The 18,485-nt window shown below is 38.0% G+C and overlaps 1 protein-coding gene across 1 annotated transcript in view; it reads right to left on the minus strand.

The window, feature by feature from the left end:
- The window catches only part of timm23a (translocase of inner mitochondrial membrane 23 homolog a (yeast)), a 29,298-nt gene that overhangs the window by 663 nt on the left and 10,150 nt on the right, over positions 1 to 18,485 (minus strand). Inside the window, exons 3-6 of the mRNA XM_028795147.2 lie at positions 17,345 to 17,438; positions 12,780 to 12,864; positions 8,042 to 8,100; positions 2,983 to 3,093 (exon numbers count right to left, since the gene is read on the minus strand). Coding sequence (XP_028650980.1) covers positions 2,983 to 3,093; positions 8,042 to 8,100; positions 12,780 to 12,864; positions 17,345 to 17,438 — 349 coding nt within the window. The remainder of the gene's footprint in view (positions 1 to 2,982; positions 3,094 to 8,041; positions 8,101 to 12,779; positions 12,865 to 17,344; positions 17,439 to 18,485) is intronic.

Here is an 18,485-nt window from a genome sequence, read left to right on the forward strand (position 1 = left end):
ACAACACTAAACTCTACTAGTGAAACAAGTCATTAGCCCCCTTTGAGTGAACCACCCAGAAGGATTTGGCAATGTGTGTAATTCTGCTATAACATAAATAGGGGGACTGACACCAGAAATGAACAAATCCAACTTCCAAATTGGTTTTATTCTGAAGCAGGTCGTGGGGGAGCTGAAGCCTATCCCAGCAAGCACCGGGCACAAGGCAGGAACAATCCCTGGACAGGGGAGTCAATATCTAATGATTAATAGACAAGGCCTTAAAAATATATATATATATATATATATATATATATACACACACACACCCTTGATACAAATCACAGCAGACACTGCAATTGTGACTTGCCAGAACCACAAATTAACATTTTGTGTATTTGTAGAATAAGAATAGTACATGCTGCAAACAAAGTAGACTGTTTATTCTGCACATGAACATTTTTATAATATTCTCCACTGTCCTGTTCTAGATGAATTAGTTCATAAGCAGCTTATGAACAAATGTGAAGAGTCTGTTTTCTGTCCATATGACAATAAACTTGAAAAAGTACTCAAAAAATATTCTGGGGAGCTTTTTCTTTTTAAGCAATTTTAATGCTGCAGAAAGCAGAGCAAAGATCATCACTAGAACCAAACCCATATTTATGGTGCAGATCCCCAAACTGGTATATGGACTACACATCCTTGGCGGCTACGTGGCCTGTATACTTACAGAACAATCTATATTCAGTGGTAGTGCTCACTGTTTGACATTGGCCACAAGCTGCAGTATCACTCATACCTCTCAAAACATGCAGTGCTTGCCATGAAGTCAACTAAATACAAAGAGAACAGTCTAAAAGAAGTTAACATGAAAATTAAAAAATTCTCAACATTGCTTCATCCAAATCAGGACTGACAGCTGAAGTCTACTGCATCAGACATGGAAGGAGTCAACGCTGTACAGGCTGCAGTCTTTCACAGGCCCAAAGCAGAATTGGCAAACCAGCCACCACAACACCATTCACTGCACTACCCTTTCACCCTTCAAAGGGTGCAATTTCTGGAAGAACATAATAACCATCTATAAAATACAATTTCATATTTTTGCAGCCTCCAATGAAATTTTTATTCTAACCTAAGCTGTTGGAAAGTTTAGTGTTTCCACACATAAAGGGACTGATACGGACTTCAGATATATCAAGAAATATTTTATACTTCAATACGAAAATGCTACATCATTGAGCGTTAATGATTTACATAGACATAATCATTTTTGACTGACATTTTAATATGCCTTTAAAACTGTGAGACAAACCTCCAAGAAGAAACCGTTCAAGGTCTGGGGAGTAAAGAATTTTCCAAAGCAACAAGGCTTTACAGGCAAATCCGATAATTGTTTTGTCTTCCTCAACAGTGAGGACATGAGAACTTGGGCCTTTTCTAATCTAAACTTGACTGTAGTCTGTATCCCACCCAAACTCTTCCAGAACGAATAGTGATAAATGTATTATCCCATGGCCAAAATGAAAAAAGAAAAACATCCTTGTGAACACTGGTTAAAAAAAAAACAGACCTGCTGATGCAATCCAGTTGTGACTACTGCTATGTAAAGTGAGAACTGTAATCTCATCATAACATGAGGTTTTGAGAGACGCACAAACGCACCCCTCAAGACCCCTGAAAACACTGCCTTGCAGTGGCCCACTGCCGTCACTACGCTGTTAACTGAACAGCCTATAATGTAAGCATTTTCAACAACAGCCTTCACATTAAAGATCTGTTTGTACTATGTAACAGACACAAACTTGCTCAGCCGTCAAGCTAATTTAATTACCCAGAACTACTTGCACAAAACAGTCAGATACAACTGCTTGATGAAAGAAAATTTAAAAAAAGAAAAAAAAATCAGCAATGTTCTGAGAACTACAGTACACTATATTATCTTTTACAGGTTTAGTTTGTACACTGGAGGTCGAGTCCATTTCATCTTGGGAAGAAACAACAATGCAGTAAAACTTGAGCAGTTCATGTGAGACACATAAAATGTCACACATAAGCAATAACGGAGTGCTTTATTAAGTTCACGTCAACCCCCTTCAAACGTGCACTAGAGCACAGACTTGTTTCCAGACCTAGTGTATATTTAACAAGCCGTCCCTTTGCTTGCGTCAGAGCAGCACAAAGTCCAACAGGTCCTACTGGAAAGAAAAACCTCCATTATTGCAATTAAAGACTAGTGACCTTGCAAGTCAGCTGTTTCACAAACAGCTGCAAACCAAACCAAAGTATTTTTTTGTCCCCCTGAACATATAATATGTGGTGCAGGGACTCTAGGATTAATGTTAAAATGTCTGCAGGTTAGTGAGATGAAAAAAGTGAAGGGAGAGCTCAGATGCTCTGCATTTACTCAGGGTTGTTCTGCAAGCCGAGTGTGCCGTTTCCAGATCCACTGAACTCTGGTCTGTCGGCTTGTGAGGTCAAGCCTTTGCTCAGCTCAATATCACAGCGGTTCACGTGCAGAAAGGCATGTTATCACTCTGCAGACAGCCACAGACCGTCCCTAAAATGCCTCTTTCCTATCACACAGTCCAAATGACCCACCCTTCCTGCCCTGCAGAGATATTGGACTCCTCCTAACCTCTTAACAGCTCAGAGACAACAAGACCTACCTTTGGAACCAATCTGAGGCAATGTTCAAACAAAACAAAACAAAAACACGCAACACACTGTCTGGCCTACCATCCCAAACTCTTTATTAGACTAAGCAAACCAATTTAAACAACATCTCAGCAACTTGTTGTAACTGCCTCACTTTAATGGACTGTGTATATTTAAACTGCCTCACTCAAATATAACCACCCTTATACAGACTTCATATAAAACATTTCAAAGAAAAAAAGAATTAATTCAAATAAGTAAACTAGAAAAAAAAAAATTGCTTCCATTAACACAATCCAAATGCAAACTCCCATCTCACGTCACATCAGTTTTCACTCTTACCTGTTGACTTGTATAACATGCCAGTCAGTGTGCCAGCACCTATCGTATTAAGGTCGTCCTCAGCACCTCTAGTCTTCTCAATAACGACTCCAAAGACACTATAAAGGAGAGCTGCATGGAAACAGAAACAATTCAAAGTCGGAAACATTTCTTCCCATGTTGCTTTACAACACCACAGCCTTTAAAATAAATCAAAGCCACCCAAATTCATGAGACACTATAGTTTCTTAGGTGCAAGTTAAGACAATAACTTGCTGAAAATGCAAATTAATACAAATGAATTATGAAAAGTACCACATAAGCAGATCACAATGCTTAACAATTAGTAGTACTACTAATTAAAGAAAATGAATGAAGGATTAATGCGACATGACACATAACACTACTTCCAAAACAGTCAGTCATTGTTCAACCTGCTGAATCTGAACACAGGGTCACGGGGGTCTGCTGGAGCCAATCCCAGCCAACACAGGGCGCAAGGCAGGAACAAATCCCAGGGTGCCAGCACACTGCAGGACACACATGCACACACACGGGACAATTTAGTCTCGCCAATGCACCTAACCTGCATGTCTTTGGACTGTGGGAGGAAACCCATGCAGGCACGGGGAGAACATGCAAACTCCACGCAGGGAGGACCCGGGGCACGAACCCAGGACTCCTTACTGCGAGGCAGCAGCGCTACCACTGCACCACCATTGCCTCCCACTTCCAAAACAGTGTTGTTATAAAAGGGGTTTTGAACACACTGTATTACATTAACAGCACTTATCTTTCCCTGACCTACTTAATTCAGTTCGAGCAATAGGAATAAGGTCAAAACCAGTCCTGGACAGGGTGCCAGTGCCACTGACGATCCACTAATTCAACTTATCATGCACATGATGTTTGAGGAAATGACAGGAAAGCCCATGCAGACCCAAAGAAACTCCACACAGGCAAAGACTAAGCGTGGAATCTCATCAGAGGACACTAACCACTACACCACCATTCACCCACCTACTGTACATTGCTTTAGGCAATGTCACATTTTAGGCATTAATAATGCAAGCTATTAATGTTTTCCAATATATTACTTTTGAAATCTATATAACACTAAATTTAACAGAATGTATAATAATAAAATTAAGTAGCAATTTTCTTTCTGTCAAAATAAGTTGTAAGTAATCATTTCTCTCTGTGTCGCCATTTTCCCTATACATGCTTAATCTATTAAACTATTAACACAACTAACTTAATTAAATGTTTTATTTTCTGCTTTCCAAGATTCTAGTAATAAACACATTTCTATCTGACCTTGTTTAGTTATCCTTGAGAATGTTATGAAATGTAGAATAGATCAGCCTTAATAAAGATATTTTCTTTATTTCTTTTACACAATCCATTATTAAATGTTGTATAAGTGGAACTGAATTGTTTAGGAAACAACGTCACTTCACACTTGTTAGTTTTCTTTAAAAGAAGCCCCTGTGAATTTCCCCTTGGGATTAATAAAGTATCTATCTATCCATCTTTCATTAAGGAAGCAAATAGAGAAAAAGTAGAATCTGAAATGGAAAGAACGTGAACAAAGATAAAAAATGAAGTCCGGTATTCCAAAAGCTATGTTAACTGTGCATCTCCTTGTTTTTCATAACCAAAGAAACAGAACACCACTAGCCACCATTCTAAATGTCTTACAGTATCAAATCACCCTCTGCAGAATGAGAAAAGCAGCACAGCAGATAGTTAAAATACTTCAAACAGATAGATTTAGACCTAGTTAATAAACTGCTTGCAACAAAATACAGTGGTCTCACTTATATTTCAGGTCTACATTTCAGAAAGGTACAGTATAAAGAGAGGCAGGGCTGGCAATTCTTTTTTTAATGTACCACAATGTTATTAAAAGTCAAGCTAATTTTATAATGTGTTGTGTTACTAAACAAATGGAGCAACTGTACTAATGAATAGTTACTGTTTACCCAGACTGCCTTGATTTTCGTTTTGCTCGGATGACCCCATAGTGCTATAGCCTCTGATGCACTGAATTCACAAATATAGTAGTGATGGCAGTAAAGTTAATATATTTTCTTGATTTTCTGGCTAAAAACTTCTAACAGTTCAGAATGCATGAGCTAAATACTATTTAAAGTTAATTACATTCAGATGGTGACCATCCAGAGAGTAGAAAGGTAATGCCACAGGTATTCTGGCACACAAGCTTTTAATTCTTTACACAGAATGTATCTACAGATGGAAAAGATGTGTACATTTCACATTTTGAATAAAATAATGCAGATTCACATTCCAGGATTTTGTGCAGCAATACTTGGAAAAGGTGGCCTGCAGTTGATAAACTGGTGCTGTGTGGCCAAAAAATTACATCAATAAAAATCTATACTAAAATAGTTTTCTTTGGCAATATCAGGTAGTTATTTGGAAGTTAAATATATACATCAGTTAATGGCGACATCTGTTGGACAAGAACTACACTGCAGGATTAATGTAACACTTGTAGTCCAACGTCTTAGTTTTAATCTATAAAATATCAGCTATTCATTTTGGGTTCAAATTCTAAATGCACAATTAAAGTGGCTGAAGGTAATTGTTTTTGTCAACACAATGTTGAAGGATGAAAGCTGACAGAACACCCTTATATAAATTGGAATTCAGAAATGTGTCGCTCTTTTGTTTGTTGCTACACTGCTTTTGCATTTTGAAGCATGCCAGCTACACAAATGGTACTGGGACACCCCTTGCAGTTATACATAAATTTTACTATAGAACAGATTTTTAAGTTATTGCCTGTAAAAATCATTAAGGAATTGATTCCTGAAAACTGTTTATATTAATCCTCCCTGCAGCTAGAAGAGGTAGTATAATTTGCAGTATCTGTGTGAACTATTACGTAGGTAAAAGTTTTACCTCCACCTTCTTAGTTGAAATGAACAGTAAAAAATGGAAAATATCTAGCTTTCTTGAGTCTACTATTCTGAAAGACTACTCTACTAAGATTTTTTTTTCCTAAGTAGGGTTTCAGCTATGATAAATGGCTGTTTGAACAATTGCCATCTGCTCACTCTGTATTTAATTATATTCCATTGGCAATACTATATATGTATTTACATTTAGGCTAAGTGGATAACACTGTAGCCTCACAGCTCATGGAGCCTGGGTTGGAACACCAAACCAGCCACTGGTTATGTAGAGTTTGCATGTGGGTTTTTCTCAGGTTACTCCAGTTTTCCTTTTACATGACAAAGGTATTTGTGTTAGGTTAACTTCCATCTGGGTGTGTGTATGACTGGGCCCTGCAATAGACTACTATATCACCTACAGGTGGTTCTTACATGGACCCCAATTGTAATAGGGCAGGCTCTCAATAGTACTGGAATAAGCATTTTTTTAAAAATGGATCAACCAATACATAGATGAATGGTTGGATTTTAAGATATGGTTATTGCAAGTACTGTTTCAATAGTGCTCTAATAAATACTTGATTACTATTTAAACTGTTACTCCTTGGTCAATTGGCCAATTCAACTTCAATACCATATGTGCACCGGACCACACTGCATACTTAAATGATAATTCAAATTTCTGCACTGAAGTGCTGTCTGCAGGAGTTTACCTCATGCCCAAGGCTATGCCTAATAGAAGATCTTGCATGCTATCACAATTTTCACTACAGTATATATATTGATATTATTTTTCTTTCAACTTACTTAGACTCAATTAGGTACATGTAAGCAATAAAATAAATTAAAAACAGTCTATTTTCTACTCTAATATCAGTTACATACAATAAATAAAAGAAACAGTCCTTGCTAAGACATACAGGAGACCAGGAAAGGAATTAAAAATCCATGTTACCAAATGTAATATTTGGAGCATATGAAAGTAGGAGAAAACTTCATAATGTGATGCGAAATTTTAATTTTTAAGTGTATTTGGCCTGGTGAATGCTATCAGTAGGTGCACTCATTTTGTGGGCATTAGCCCAGACTGGGAATGCAGGGCTTCTACTCAATTTCAAAGTTTTCGCCCAGCTACTGTTGCTGTTTAACCCACTCAGTAGTGATGGCAGCAGTATTAGTATGCACTAAGCCAAACAACCAATTTCGCTTTTTAATGGTGACTATAAGAATTACATACTGTGCATATCATGTATACTTCATTCCTTTTACGGATTAGTAGAAAAATTTGTATATACAGTCAATTATGCATAAAATTACTCTATTAAAATGTTAAAACTAAAATTGCGATATGGCAATAAGTACACATTTGTATTTACTCCTGTGTTCACCATTAGATCCACTGATGGTGATAACTGTTTCACTACTTACAAATCTGAAATAGCTCTGGGTCCTCAAAGCAAGTATATCGTTCCTATTTTTTCTCAAAATATACATATAATGAGGAATAAATGATGTCATTTGAAAGAGATTAGCAGTGGCAAAGACCAGCGAATATGAGAATATGGAACAATCCATTGTTCTGCCAGGTGGGAGCAAAAGAGAAAGCTTAGTCAGCAGGCATTTCATAATACTTCTTATGCAGACTGTAACTGCAGTGTTTGCAGGGAATAGTTAAAAAAGGCCAGAAAACTCTGAAACTCATCCTTAAATGCTCTCACAGAGACATTTTTAAAGACATGGACAAACTAGACACTCCAAGAAAGTGAGCCTAGAAAAAGTGTCCGATGTTAAATATTTAGGGTACACAAAATAAAATGATAGGGAAAACAAATAAATACAAATGCAGTTGCCCAGTAAGTATAAAAAGGGGGAAGAATACCTCTGTGTTTATGAAGTCATGCTTATCCACCCAATTGTGTAAAATGCCTGCTTTTAAAAAGTACAGTAAACCAGGGCCAATTAGTTCTGAAGTTTTTACAAAACATTATCTAAAACTAAAACGGTATAAGTAAAAAAAAAAAAGGTAACACAGAAATAAAAGAAAGTTTCTGACGTTCAACTGACATTGGAATTGATTACAAAAATAGAAGTTAAAATATTAAAATGAAACTAAAATAATCAAATTAAAAACTTCAAATTTACACATGGCAAAAACTTACCCAGAGAGCCTAATGTGTTTGCCCACAGCGCCCCCTGTCGTGTAACCATATTTAAGATCCTGGAGGTAGACAAGAGAAGAGAGTGAGTTTTGCTCTATAAAAAGCCTTAACTGCTCCCTCCACCACAGGCATAGCATGCTTGTCCAGGTTATATTAATTAATTTCAAGGGACTCAAGATGATAAAAAGGCTCATATGCATAAGCAAGGCTCTCTGCAGAAAAACACCACAATAAATTTAATAAAGCAAAAATAGTCAATTTATACATATTGCACCTTAGTAAAAACAGCACAACAGTCTATTCAGTAACTATATATATTGCAGAACACAGTATGTAATGCAGTCATTTCAGAAACACTGTGACACATTAAAAACAAAATAATTTATAATAGGACCCTACGTCCAAACAAAAAGGCTTCTGACAAATGCAAATAAATACACTTCAGCTGACTACTTTATAGGGTTGTCATGATACCAAAATTTCAAACTTTGCTATTAATACTAAGTATTCAAATTCAATACTATTTTCAATACCCAATACAGTATATAATGTAACTTAATAAAAAATTGTACTTAAAAGAGATTGTAGTTCTGTATGTATTAAAATGTTTACATTGATGGATACAAATAAGCTTTAATCACTAAATGTAAATACTTTAAGTACAGGCAGTCCCCGGGTTACGTACAAGATAGGGACTGTAGGTTTGTACTTAAGTTGAATTTGAAGTCGGAACAGGTACATTATTTTAACAAATGCTATTGTTGACTGTAACCAAGTGCTCTGCCAATGAATGATGGAGTTTCACCTCTTTGTGACCTTTTTCTTATTTCTACTTTATTTTGAATGGTGATGGTTTTTCTCTTCTTTACTGTATCACCAGCACTTGCATCAGATTTGTGTTTCAGAGACATTGTTGAAGGGTGAAGACAAAAGGTTAAGATGAGCTCTTCTGTACAGCACTGTACACGCTATCACAGCAGATTAGGCACCAGTTGTCAACACGTCTGATGTATAGGGTGGTTCAGATCTAATTATGCAATTTTCATTACGCTATAAATTATTCAGTTTATTGCATAGAAAATCACCCGACAAATCCCGGACCATCAAGAAGTGTGCGAACTGACAACATGAAGAATCGTCTTCACGCCGAACTGGAATCGTCCCTGCATAAATCAAAGTCATCCAGACGATCTGGATCTGCATAATTAGATCTGGACCACCCTGTGCTGACAAGAGACAACTTCCTGCTATGCGTGTAACAGTACAAGCAGGCTTGCTATTGAGAATAAATGGGGGCAGCGAGGGGCGGTTCATCACCAGCCCACCTCAGTCACCTCCACTGCAGTATCCTGCCTGCAGCATACACAACACCACCACCCTCATTCAACACACAGCCATCCGAGGCACACTACAATGCTACCCCCTGCCGCCCCATTCAGCCACAACCGGATCACCGCTTGCAGCATCACCAGCCGCGCACCTAGAATGAATGGGGCAGCCGTGTGTGGTGGGCGGGCAGTGAAACCACTTGCCGCCGGGAGCCACCGGGGGGACACTACACTGCGCGAGCAGCGAAATTACACCCCTCCAGCCACCGCTTGCAGCATCCTGAGGCCGAAGATGATGGAGCGGCAGTTACTGAGGCGCATGCGTCGCAGCTGCGGCCCCATTTGTATGTCGTAGGTCGAATGTCCGTAACCTGAGACCACCTTTAGTGCAATCTTTTGTAAAATGCAAGAGTAAACATCTATAAACATTAAAAAGTAGACAAGTTAAAATTTTTATACATTTATGAAAACAAATACTGTTACCGAGGTAGTGCAGTGAAATGTTACAAATTCATTAAATGTTAAAAGTATTGCAATCTTTTGTAAACAGTATACATAAAAATGTTAAAGCAAACATTACATACTAGCCGACGCCATAGCATACGGCGGTGTAAGAATAGGAATGGAAAACGGTGAGAAAGGAATTCAGAAATCAAGAAGAAATAAATACTTCTTGAAAGACGCAGTGTGCATGTAGAATTTCCGGCCAAGCAGGATTACATGTGAAAGTGATAAATAAATCAGGCTTTCCGAATTTACGTACTATGGCCATGGAATCCTGATAGTTTTGTTGCATGTATCTTGGACTTCCTGGAAATGTGGACAGTAATATGATCATTTTGCCTACACAAACGTTGTTATTTTCAGGGTTTGCTTGCAGTGTGTCTGATAACCCTTTGTACTGTTCCATGCGCAGATCTTTTTGAAGTAATCTGAGATAGCTGAGACGCGCGCCCTCTGTTTTATAATACGCATCCACGACGTACTATTGGAATAGTTTGCCGCTGGAGTGCAAACTACTAAAAGTATTCCTCATTGCTAATCTGTACGCATAAAATTGGCATTGAGTAAGCCTTATTCGCTTGCCGGTTCTTTTATTGGGAACATGTTGTAAATCTTTGTGCCAGCCAATGTCTCCGTAAGGGAATGAAAGTGGGTAAACCATAGGATCGCAATTCATATTGAGCATGGAAATCTGTTTACAGGTGTTGCCTATGGGATAGATGCAAATGTCCCTTTCGGCAGGCGTTTCACCATTGCCTTCGACGAAAATTGCTGCAACATCGGTGTGACATGTCTGGGCATTGTATCGTCGTAAATCCTGCTCAAGGGTTTCCTTGAAAACCATTCGTACAGATGCTGTTGGATTGGACTGAGCAATTTCATGCATGTGCTTGTATGATTTAGAGAAGGGGTTGATGGTTCTGAGCATGGAATCTAGCTGGAGAAGTACATTTTCGCTGCATGCAGAATTTTCTTTATTTTGTAAGCGTACTTTAGTAGCTTGCGCTGTGTCAAAAACATTCAACTGTCCATATCCCGGAGAGGTAGAAGTGTTAGCGTATAGTGGAGAGATTTGGTGATAAATTTGCCCGTGTATTTTAAAACAGTACGTTCCATGGCCAGGAGGTTGAGTTATCTCTGCACCCATGAAAGCAAATGCTAGAGAAGAGTTGTATTCTCGAATGTGTTCATGATAATTTTTTAGCTTCTGATGTTTGCTGTATAAAAAGCTGTTGTAAAGACACAGGTGGCTCCTGCAAGGGTGGTAAAGCTACTTTACTGTTGTGGCAGCACCTCGAGTACTTGTTGGATGTATTACGCTCAGCAGGCCAGTATAGTGCATGACATGGAAGATGACGAATAGGAATCGAGAAATGCCATGTCGGCTGCATGTGGGCGGGACCGGTTTTGAAGTGGAAGCAGGATGAACCAGAAGAGAAATTTATATAAGAGATTCATGTAAAAATAACAATGTGGTTTTTAGTAAACAAATGCGCAGAAAAGTAACACAAAAACAGATCACTTAAACACTTTGCATAAATGCATAAATGAAAGCAGTGCATATTTCATTTTTGTATAAATAAACAACAATGTCTTTGTAACTGCAAATTTTTTTCAAGAAACACGAGCATGTCAATGTGTTCTTCTGTGAGAACGTGGCATGATTTTGTTGGACTGGAAGTAAGTCCTGCTGTACTAAATATAATGCCACTGTTTAGGCAACTGAGCACAGAAACGTTACAGAGTGTAAAATATTATATATTAAGTTTGATTAAATATAATCCTAAAATTGTTTCTAATAAAATTAAGGAAGGTAATGCCCGCACTACAGCAGCACACTTCGTGGCAAGGGGTTAAAAGAGTAGTGAGTGTCAAATCATTAGTGCTAAAGAGTGCTGAATGAATGGCACAGAATAATATTGTCTTGGAGGTAAAAATAATTCTAGACCTATGTCACATTAACTGATGATAAAAAAAACTTGTTAAGCTGTAGAAAAAAATAAATGTCATATCCCTGCTTCAAAAGCTACAGTTTACAGGTTTATACTACTTAATATTTCTGTAATTTACAAATAAGATATCTCTTGAAATTCTTTGTATTGAATTGTGTGTCATGCCCTCAAGTGTTTGGCTAAATTGGTTGTGTTAGCCACTTTTTGTTGGTATTGTACAGCAGCAAATCTTGCATACAGGCCTGCAGTTTTCCATCCCCATTTGACATAATGCAAAAGGTATTTCCAGATGTCATTCTGGATGCCCACTTTGTCAATTAAGCGTGCCAGTGAAGACTATGATGGCACTGAAGCTGCCACCTTATTAACACCCATGAGTTGGTGGAAATGGGGCTGCAACTGCCGCCATACCAACTGATATCCTATGAGGCTCAACTAGCAAAAGCCGGTGAAGTGCATTCATAATGTATGCTGTACAATCAATATCATGAAAAACGAGTACTGAAATAAATTTTAAAATATTAAACTTAATTTAATACTTACTGGCATTTCTATGCTTTTGACAACCCTACTACCTTAAGGCTTAACAACTGCTGTACATTTCTTTCATAGTACTAATGAAAATAATTGCTTGTTGAGTTGAAAGCTTAGGAATAATAAAAAAAATAACCCACACTTTAACATATGTTACTCATCTTCTCCCTTTGTGGATTTCTAGCTACAAATATGGAAACCTAATCAAAGACCTTTGCTTTTAAACATACATACATATACAGTACACACACACACATAAATATATTTATAAATATAAATACAATGGAAGAAGCACAAGAACTATTTGCAAACTATGCATTCCACTGCTGTTTATTACACGAACCTGTGGTGTTGAAATGTTATGCATATAAACACATTATTTGCACAAGGCCGTTTTTTTTTTTTTTTTTTTTTACTTACTGAACATTACGAGGCTTAGACCAGGCCATATCCCGAGTTTCTGTTATGCCAAGACGTAGACCATTTAGAGCTCCAAATGTAGCACCTGTAGAGCACAAAACACAAATGAATTGGGCAGAAAGAACAATATCAATGCAGTTTATTTTTCACATAAGATCCAGTACAACGGAAATGCATTAAAATGCATTGGTCAAGAATCAAGGGTCAACAGACTATCTACTAAAGGTTATCAAAATATTGTGAGCCAGACCTGTTAAGAGAAACACTAATAAAACCAAACAAGTTTTGTTGTTCAAAATAATCCCTATGGATACTAATACACTTTTTATATCACTACGAAACTTTTTCTATGCTACTCCAAAGATTTGTCTTGATTGTGCAGCCACTCTTTTGTAGTTGACTAAACGTCTTCATTATTGGCATAGAATTTTCCTCTGAAGTAGTCCTTCAGATTTTGAAACAGATGGTAGTCATACTGGATACTGTCTATCTAGAGAACACCTTAATTGTGCCATCTCTTTGAATCAAGCTTCAAAATGCAGCTTTGCAACCCATGCAAAAACATAAGAAGCATACAATATAATCCAGAAATGTTTAATTCCATCCATCCATCCATTTTCCAACCGGCTGAATCCAAATACAGGGTCACGGGGGTCTGCTGGAGCCAATCCCAAGCCAACACAGGGCGCAAGGCAGGAACCAATCCGAGCAGGGCGCCAACCCACTGCAGGACCCACGCACTAGGGCCAATTTAGAATTGCCAATCCACCTAACCTGCATGTCTTTGGACTGTGGGAGGAAACCGGAGCACCCGGAGGAAACCCACGCAGACACGGGGAGAACATGCAAACTCCACGCAGGGTGAACCCGGGAAGCGAACCCAGGTCTCCTTACTGCAAGGCAGCAGAGCTACCACTGCGCCACCGTGCCGCCCCTACATGTTTAATTCACATGTACTAAATGTTTGGACACATTCAAAAACAGCACCCAAGGAATACTTTTTTTTTTTTTTTTTTTTTTTTTTTTTTTTAAAGTTCAGGTTTATGATCACACCCCTCAAACACAGACTTGCACATCCTAAAATATACTAAAATTAGAAGAACACTGTTTAGCCGTGTATGTTTTAGTTTTCAGCAATTAACTTTTAGCTTTTGTTACATTAGTTTGTATTTCTCACCAATGTCCACATGGACATAGTTTTGTAAGTGTAAAGACAGAGTTTTCTTCATAGTTGTCAAATTGTGTATTATTCATATTGTACAGTACCTGTCAACTTAGCACATACAATATTACTGTCTATGAAAAAATATTTTCTCATGATAATGTGACTGTTGAGGATTTCCAGTATAACCAAAAAAAAAAATACAAGAATCAAATAAGTGTGCTCCAATGTCATTTTTTACCTTAACCTCCATCAAGTTTAAGCAAATGGTTATTTCATTTCAAAAATGCTTTCTTTTTATATTTGAGATTACCTTTGCAAGCAGTAAGATCATTGCACATACATACATCCATCCATCCTCTTCCTCTTATTCAAGATTGGGTCGCGGGGGCAGCAGCTTGAGCAGAGATGCCCAGACTTCCCTCTCCCTGGCCACTTCTACTAGCTCGTTCCCAGGCCAGCCGAGAGACATAGTCTCCAGTGTGTCCTGGGTCTTCCCCGGGGCCTCCTCCCGGTTAGATGTGCCCAGAACACCTCAACAGGGAGGCGTCAAGGAGGCATCCTGATCAAATGCCCGAGCCACCTCATCTGACTCCTCTCGATACGGAGGAGCAGTGGCTCTACTCTGAGCCCGTCCCGGATGACTGAGCTTCTCACCCTATCTTTAAGGGAAAGCCCAGACACCCTGCGGAGGAAGCTCATTTCAGCCGCTTGTATTTGAGATCTTGTTTTTTCGGTCAATACCCATAGCTCATGACCATAGGTGAGGGTAGGAACGTAGATCGACTGGTAAATTGAGAGCTTTGCCTTTCGGCTCAGCTCCTTTTTCACCACGACAGACTGATGCAGACGGACGCCGCACCAATCTGCCTGTCGATCTCCTGCTCTATTCTTCCCTCACTCATGAACAAGACCCCGAGATACTTGAACTCCTCCACTTGGGGCAGGATCTCGCCCCCAATCCTGAGAGGGCACTCCACCCTTTTCCGGCTAAGAAAATACACATATATACAAAATTTATTTATTTTTGATATCTCCAGATGCAGACTATATGTCATCTACCTATTTTCAAACTATGAAATTTTAATTTTTTTCACGGAATTTGTACTTTGCTTATTTTTTAAAATATTGTTGAAGTGACTACTTCAGCTGTGTTAATAACAATAATAGCAAATATAGAGATGAACGTTTGTCTTGGGGGAAAAAAAAAAAACACAGAGAGAGATCCTCTGTTAAAAACTTTTCAATACTGCATCATTCTAAATCAAGGGTCCTCAGACTTTTTAATCAAGGGGCCAGCTTACTGTCTATCTTACTACAAACAAAGAGGCTGGAATTGGGATGAAATACAAAATATATGGGCATTATGCCATAAATCTAGGTACATTCGAAAGACAAATTGTTTATCATGAAATTAAGGTTCTTTGAAATGTAATGAAATTACAATATAGCTTGTAACCTCAACACTACTTAATCTTAATACTTAACTAAATTCAATGTGAACTATGAGTCTGTTTTTGGCTGACAAGGAAGTTTACATCAGGTTCCATGTTTGTCACTGCCAGTTATAATAGGTGATGTAGGTGTGCATCAGTGAGTCTGGATCTGGTTGGAGACTTCATGCGTTTTAATCTGGAAAAGGTCAACTCACAGAAGTAGGTGCTTCCAAAAATGGTTGTCATTTTCAGTGCATGTTTTTTAAGATTAAGGTTAGTCTCAGATGGGACAAAAGAACAGAAATTAATTAGGCTGCATGACTTCAATGCATCATTCAGACTGTCACAGTTTTGAAAATCTGCCAGTTTCAGCTGGTAAACGGGATCAACAATCTCAATGTCTGTGGCAAAAGGGTTCGGTAACAACAGAATCTCTTTTGCATGTACATGAAATAGTTTGTGGAACACATTTTGCAACATTTTCAAGGCTTCTACACATTCGTCAACTGGCAATGCAACTGGCGGCTTTTTGGCTGATCATTTTTGAGTATTGGGAAGACAACAGAAATTTTCCTCTCTTACTTGTTTAAGAAGATGGCTCAGTTTTACTTCAAATGCTTTTACATGTGAATGCATGTTACTGATGAGTTTTACCATCCCTTGAAGCTGCATGTTGTGACCATTTAGTAGCTCAGTTATATCTGTTAAAAAAAGGTGCCAAGTGTTCTTGATCACTAAGCTCTGGAACTACTTTGTTTTATGACTGCAGAAATGTGTCAATTTCCAGAAACAAATCATAAAAACGTTTCAAAATTCGGCCCAGGCTTAACCAACACACCTGCATGTGGTACATATCATCTCCGTATGCAGTATTCATCTCTGACAAAAAACCCTGAAATTGTTTATGGTTGACAGCATTTAAGTGAACACAAGACACCACAACTTTCATGACAGAGTTCCACTTAACAGATTTGGGGCACAATGCTTACTGGTGGATCAAGCAGTGTATTACAACTGGACACGTGACTGTATCCGTCCATCTTTCTGTTGATGTATGTAACCACTACTCTTGCAGAAACCACCATGCTCGGGCCACTGTCAGTTGTTATGCTGGTTAAATGAGACCAGTTGAGCCCCAAATTATCAACAGTTTGCCAGAGTTTTTTTGTAAATGTTCTTTCCTGTTTTTATGCCGCAGATGCTTTGCAGTGCAGCAAGCTCGTCTGTCATTTCGAATTACTCATTAGTTCCCCATAGTTAACTATATATTTCATTTTAGTTTTTGTTAATGGGAATAATACACCGGTACTGAAACAATATTTCTGAGCTACAGTGTATTCTATGCTGACAGAAGCCAAACATAATTTACTGTAAACTCTCTAAGCGGGGCTATTAATCCAGTGGAGGGACTCTATATGTGTTGGAAGACTTATGTTGAAGACTGTACATCAATCACTGCTAAAATACATGGTCGGACCAATCCAGCTTTTACAGTCGCTGACCAAAAGTTAAATCTAAACACTTTAACATGCCACAGGTTGGTCAACTTGGAGAGATGCTTCAGATGCAAGTACAACACATGCACATTAATAGTAAAATTACGCTGAGTATTTAAAGATATTTGTCAGGTTATCAGGGTATTCAAAGAGCATGTGTTTTACAAAGTAATAGAAATGCACATTTGACGTCAAAATATCCTGCGAGTTTTGCTTCACAATGTTGGTAAAATAACAGACATTTTCTCAAAGTAACAGAATCTTCCTCTTTATATTATACTTTTAAGTCACACGATATAGTCAACCTGAGCCATGGGTTTTAACTGAGTGAAATTAAACATGCTGTACCTGTATAACTCATTTAAGTGCTGCCTCTGCAAAACACATTTTGTACTAAATAAATAGCACATTTTTGAACTGTAATCAAATTGTGTTATGTAAGAGGTGGACATATCAATAAAATAGTTTTACCTGTCATGCAGCAACCACCAATAGTAAAAAAAGCCAGTTCAAATCGCCCCCTTGTTTTATTAGCACCTGTAGGCAGGATGAATTCTTCACTGTCCTGAAACACATGATGTAGAACTCTTAAGACATAAAGTCACTGTTGATAAACAAATATTAGCTTTTCACAGAAAGAGTGACTGCTCTGCTGTATAGCACCATATGAGACCTGTACCACAAAAAGTATTTCACTGAATAATTTTATGCAGTGAACATCATCGCAATATGCCTTACTGGAAGAAAAACTGGGGCTCTTTATCTGAATTGTTCTGCTTCATAAGGGAGGTATGGATTGAGAATTGAACAAGCAACTTTACGCCTTACTGTCAAGAATTTTATACCAGGCCATACTTCCCACCTTTTTCAAGTTCAGATTTATTGTTAAGTGTCCAATGTGCAACAAAATCCTTCCTTGTACTTCTACCAATGACTAATGACAGTAGTGCAATACCAACAAAAGAAAAGTAATACAAATAAGTTGAATACAAAAATCTTACATTAATTACAATATGACAGTATGTACTGAATACAAGAAACAGTGCAGTTATCAATATGAATGGCTGCTGAGCAGTCTCATAAACAGTGGATACAAAACTGTCCCTGTGTCTAGCATTGTGGGTACCAATGATACTTTACCATTTGCTAGAATGCATGATGACTGAGATTTAACTGTGCCATACATTTAAAACAAATGCCACCCATTCTTGACTAGGCAAATCTCTCTTTTTGCACCTTTTCAAAGACACATTTTCCACTATATTTTCAGTGGTCCTAGCTTTTTATTACTGTGCCACCCTGTACCAATGCAGTTGTGCTCATAAATCTATATACCCCTGGCAGAATCTACACAATGTGTACTGTTTAAGAAAACATGAGTGATCAGAAAAAGTAAAAAAAAAAGTCTCCTTTACTTTTAGTTGGATTTAAATTAAACTATCAGACATAACAGAATAGTAAATCATTAAACAAACCATAGCAATACAGTAATCCCTCCTCCATCGCGGGGGTTGCGTTCCAGAGCCACCCGCGAAATAAGAAAATCTGCGAAGTAGAAACCATATGTTTATATGGTTATTTTTATATTGTCATGCTTGGGTCACAGATTTGC

The sequence above is a fragment of the Erpetoichthys calabaricus genome, chromosome 2 (assembly GCF_900747795.2).
Source record: "Erpetoichthys calabaricus chromosome 2, fErpCal1.3, whole genome shotgun sequence".
Taxonomy (NCBI): Eukaryota; Metazoa; Chordata; class Cladistia; order Polypteriformes; family Polypteridae; genus Erpetoichthys; species Erpetoichthys calabaricus.